At 46.2% G+C, this 5,176-nt stretch overlaps 1 protein-coding gene across 1 annotated transcript; it reads right to left on the minus strand.

The window, feature by feature from the left end:
* Positions 1 to 345: 345 nt before the first annotated feature.
* On the minus strand, positions 346 to 2,568 carry LOC147612081 (pentatricopeptide repeat-containing protein At3g02330, mitochondrial-like). The gene is made up of 2 exons (XM_086784163.1): positions 2,124 to 2,568; positions 346 to 2,015 (listed from the first exon to the last, which is right to left on the minus strand). Exons 1-2 carry the CDS (start codon positions 2,566 to 2,568, stop codon positions 346 to 348), a joined length of 2,115 nt encoding a protein of 704 aa, XP_086640289.1.
* Between the last annotated feature and the right edge of the window lie 2,608 nt (positions 2,569 to 5,176).

Consider the following 5,176-nt stretch of genomic DNA (forward strand, 5'->3'; position numbering starts at 1 on the left):
TTAAGGGTGGTACATGAATTAAGCAGCTTAATCCATTAAAAACAGGGAATATTCTTGGAGTCTAAAGGTGAACAGCAAATGGCTCTTCCTTTTGCCATGCTTTGCTAAGATTCACTTACCTTATTCCTTTTGACTTCATGTATGGATGTCCCCTTAGGCGTATTGATTGATGCACATGCAGTGGCCAGCTTCTCATCGTGCCTCCATAACCCATCTTTCTTTGCATCATCAAGAAACATCTGCTAACACCCAATGCAAACTTGGGGCATATCCTCCACCATTTAGAGAGAAGGATGTTATTGTCCTTAGTCTCCAACCAGAAAAAACGCACAACTCTGTGGGCATCTATCCACCATTGTTTGCGTCCTGCTTGGCAGCATTTGCATAGATATTAGATATACATACATACGCTGCGGCGTCATTCTCATTCAATCGCACTGCATGTTCAAAGGCATGCCTTCCAAACTCCACATTCCCCCACTTTTGACAAGCCCCCAAAACATTAAGCCACAAGTCTAAGCCAGGATGGAACGGCATCTTTTTGACCATCACTACTGCCTTGTCTATATGGCCTGCACGACCAAGGAGATCAACCATGCAAGTATAATGCTCAAGAGTTGGGAAGAAACCATAATCCTCGCTCATGGCGTCAAAGTATGTCTGGCCCTTATCCACTAGACCTGCATGACTGCATGCATTAAGAACACTCTGGAAAGTGACCAGATCTGGGTCGATACCTTCTGCTATCATTCTATCAAACATATGAAAAACATTTTTACTCTCTCCGATCTTGGCATATCCTGCAATTAGTGCAGTCCAGGAGACAACATTTTGAACTGGAAGCTTGTCAAACACTTCCTGTGCTTCTGCAAGTGAGCTACATTTAGTATACATATCAACCAAGGTGCTCCCAGTGTGAAGCTCTCTTTCCAACCCTTTTCTGGCAATCTCAGCGTGTATTCTTTGTCCTTTGACTGTGACTCCTGTGCTGCCACAAGCTTTCAAGCTGCAAACAAGTGTGACAGCATCCGGAGAGATGCCCTCACCTTGCATTTGTTCAAAACAGTGAAGTGCTTTCTCACCATGCCCGCATTCCACATATCCTGCAATCAGTGCATTCCACAAAACTACATTTCGAACTGGGAGCTTGTCAAACACTTCCTGAGCTTCTGCAAGGGAGCCAAATCTGGCATACATATCAACCAAGGTGCTGCCAACGGAAAGGCCCATTTCCAAGCCTTTATTGGCAATCTCAGCATGTATTTTGCAGCCCTTATCTGTCGTTCCTGTGCTACCACACACTTTTAAGATACAAATAAACGTGACAACATCCGGAGAGACATCCTCAAGTTGCATTTGTTCAAAACAATGGAGTGCTTCCTCACCACGACTGTGTTCCACATAGCCTGCAATCATTGCATTCCACAAGACTACATCTCGAACTGGAATTTTGTCAAACACTCCTTGTGCTTCTCCAAGCAAGCCACATTTAGCATACATATCTACCAAAGTGCTGCCGATGAAAAGGTCTCTTTCCAGAAGCCCTTTTCTGGCAACCTCAGCATGCATTTCTCGGCCCTTATCTGTGACCCCTATGCCGCCACACGCTTTTAAGAAGCATACGAGTGTAACAGCACTTGGAAAGACCCCCTCGTCTTGCATGTGTTCAAAACAGTTGAGTGCTTCCTCACTACGCCCATGTTCTGCATATCCTGCAATAAGTGCATTCCATGAGACCACACTTCGAGCTGGAAGTTTGTCAAACACTTCTTGTGCGTCTGCAAGCAAGCTGCATTTAGCATACATATCGATCAAAGTGTTGCCAACAAAAAGGTCACTTTCCAACCCTCTTTTGACAACTTTAGCATGTATTTCACGCCCCTTGTTTGTGGCTCCAATACTGCCACAAGCTTTCAATACGCAAACAAACGTACCAGCATCCAGAGAGACACCCTCGTATTGCATCTGTTCAAAACAGCGGAGGGCCTCTTCATCGTGCCCATGTTCAGCACATCCTGCAATTAGTGCAGTCCATGAGACTACATTTCGAACTGGAAGCTTGTCAAACACTTCCTGTGCTTTTACAAAGACCCCACATTTGGCATACATATCGACCAAGGTACTGCCAACAAAAACATTAGTTTCCAGCAATCCCTCTCTGGCAATCTTTGAATGTAATTCACAAGCTGTCTCCAAGTCATTCAGCTCAGTGCAAGCCTTTAGTAAGGCCACAAAAGTACGTCCACAAGGTTGAAGAGAACCGTTTTCCTGCATTTTCTGGTACATGGTGAGAGCATGATGTGGCTCCCCGTGCTTAACATAACCTTTGATGAGAGAATTCCAGGACACCTCTTCACGATACAGCAGCTGGTCAAAAACAAGCTGGGCATGGCACATACTTCCAACGTCCACCAACGTAGAGACGAGGCAGTTCCCCAGTGCTGTATGACCTTCCAGCCCACTCTCACAGATGTAGGCGTGCAAGCGCAGTGCAAGCCCTAGGTTTCTCTTCGTTCTGCACTTGTGCAAGATGCGTGCAAAGTCCTCAACCGAATGCAAGGGCGGCATCCCTTTTCCCAGAGAAGGGAGAGTCTTCTCTTACCTTCATCCAAATGTTGTTTTTGATTCAATTCTTCCTGCGCCGTCGAGGACTGAGTCATCAGAGGGGGGATCAGGGCCATCCAACGAGCCTTGTTTTCTGTACGGGAAAGATGAAGCAGATCTCTACAGATCAGCAGCTACAGAAGAAATTCTGCAGGAGCTGATTGGGTGGAGAAGTATCGATGGCGCTATTGCCATCATCCGGAATGAAGCAGATCTGGAGTCCTTTTCTGACTCCCCTGTCCTTGACGGCCGGGAAAGGGCGGGGGTCATCCTTTCCCTGGAGGAGGGAGGCTCCGGCAGCCATGCGTCGCCCCTTCTCCTTCAAGGAAAGGACTTTCCTATCCTTTCCCTACACCTTCATATCACAAAGCTCTCATGTCGTTGGAACGATTATCCCGTGCGCCCATCCATGGCGAGTCTATGCTCTGCCCATGGGCATGTCGGAGACCCACTGTCAGCATCGCGAGGTCTTCGCTAGAGGGCAGAGCAGCTTCCTCTCCTTTCCTCTGCAAAGATGAAAGCAAACGGCAACAACTCACTTTGCTGTACTGCGAGAGATGCATGAAGTCATGAGCACTCAGAGTCCTCTTGGTGTTTCAGACGTCCATCAAGAAGCCATCTCCCTGCTACATTTTGCCAGAAATACCCTTTTCAAGCATAATATCTTCCCCTAGCTTCGTTTGCCGAGACCACCATAGCATGTTGAACTTCCAGCTAGAAGTTGGTGCCACCACTGAGCTATTTTCCCTGCCCTTTCCGAGTCTTAGAATGAGCGCTTTGTTCGAGTCTTACAACTAGCGTGCTCGTTTTTGACCCCGGCTCGAAAAACAAAAAAACACTGAGCTATTTTCCCTGCCCTTTCCTATTCTTAGAATGAGCGCTTTGTTCGAGTCTTACAACTAGCGTGCTCGTTTTTGACCCCGTGCTCGTTTTTGTTTTTCGAGCCGGCGTCACAAACGAGCACGCTCGTTCTTAGACTAGAACAGAGAAACGCTTTTGTCATTAGCTTCATCATCTCCAGTCTTAGAAACGATTTCCATGTCCGCTGATGTTGCAAAGGTGCAAGGTTGTTGTTTAGGGGTTCGATTATAACTCCATCCTTTTTAAGGTGAAGAATGGATACACTACCCTTGTTGGCTGCATGTTGCACATGTCATAGCATGGCATAAAAGGCTTCATCATGAGCATGGCCTGGCATCATGTGTAATCAATCTATGAAAAAGAAAGGCATTCAAGGCATGGAAAGGGAGCATTCAAGGTCTAAATCGATATTTAAAAAAAAGGGCTTCAATGTTAACGCCACCTCTTTTTAGACCCATTTTGCTCAGTTTTTGAACTATATAAGCTCAATGAGCTTTCTAGTTGAACCAAGTTTGGTTAGGGCATGCTATAAAGTGGCTTGAAAAGGGTATTATGCATGGCCTTGAACCAAGTTTGGTGAGGGCATGCCATAAAGTGGCTTGAAAAGGGTATTATATACAAGGGATAGCATGACATGGCATCGAAGGGCATGGCATGGCTTGAAAAACTAAATAAATGATGGGAAAGAGGATACATACTTGAGATTATAGACATGGCATGGCTTTGAAAGAGCTTGAATATATGTCTTGGCATGGTTGTTGTGGGCACAACCATAGAGCATCGATTAGCTTGAAAATCAAGAAAAAAAAGGCCTCAAAACACATCGTTGTTTTGCTTGACTTTCAAGCTAATCAAGCGTGGTTGGAAAGGATGTGATTTCATTGAAAGCCACAACGGGGATGGGAAGGCTTGGTATAACAGTCAAAGAGGTCTTGGAAATAGCTCGATGCTTAGGAGTTCTCTTGCTCCCGTTTTACTTTATCTCGAGATTGAAGCTCCATGTTATTTGCTGGAAGCATACATGAGATTTCTCTTGAGTAAGTGGGTAAGCTTGAAAGCTCTATGAGAATGGAAAGTGAATGGAGTTAGTAGTTTATGAGAGATGAGCTAAGTGTATTTGACAAATGTACTTGAGAAAGTATAGGGACGAAATAGTGGGATTGTGTTAGATATCCGTAACGCCGCTACGGGCGTTACCACGAGAGGGGACGGCCTCTGGCTCACCACCCAGCCATAGAGGAAGAATGAGGATTGCCCCTCATCCCCCAGGCTATATAGTGTGTGGCCTGCCGTCCACACTAGCCTGGCCGCCCATGACTCCGCATGGGCGTCCTCTCCCACTGAACCCCGGATATGGCCATCCGGTCTGCCGTCGGTCACAGGCATTACAGCCTACGTGACATTACCCCCCCCTTAAGAAGAGTTTTCGTCCTCGAAAACAAACTGGGGAAACCTTTTGGAAATTGCACTACGGCGTTCCCAGGTAGCTACCTCCTGATCCCTATCTGTCCATTTAACAAGTACCTCCTGGTACACTTTATGTCGGGTCTGTCTATCACGATACTGTAGAATCCTTTCAGGTTCATGTGGTATCTTTGGTGGCTCTATCAAGTCCACCAAAATCTCTGGAGAAACTGCGTTCTCTAACCCGTGAACTGATTTCTTCAGTTTACTGACATGGAAGACAGGATGGACTTGAGAACTCTCCGGT

The sequence above is a fragment of the Cibotium barometz genome, chromosome 46, assembly GCF_041138505.1.
Source record: "Cibotium barometz isolate CiBa-2024 chromosome 46, ASM4113850v1, whole genome shotgun sequence".
Lineage (NCBI taxonomy): Eukaryota > Viridiplantae > Streptophyta > Polypodiopsida > Cyatheales > Cibotiaceae > Cibotium > Cibotium barometz.

Excerpts from the sequence above, each read along its gene's own strand:
- LOC147612081 (XM_086784163.1), bottom strand. The coding sequence starts at position 2,568 with ATGCCGCCCTTGCATTCGGTTGAGGACTTTGCACGCATCTTGCACAAG. Across the intron at positions 2,016-2,123 it reads AACTAATGTTTTTGTTGGCA|GATGTGCTGAACATGGGCAC; the intron begins GTACCTTGGTCG and ends CACTAATTGCAG.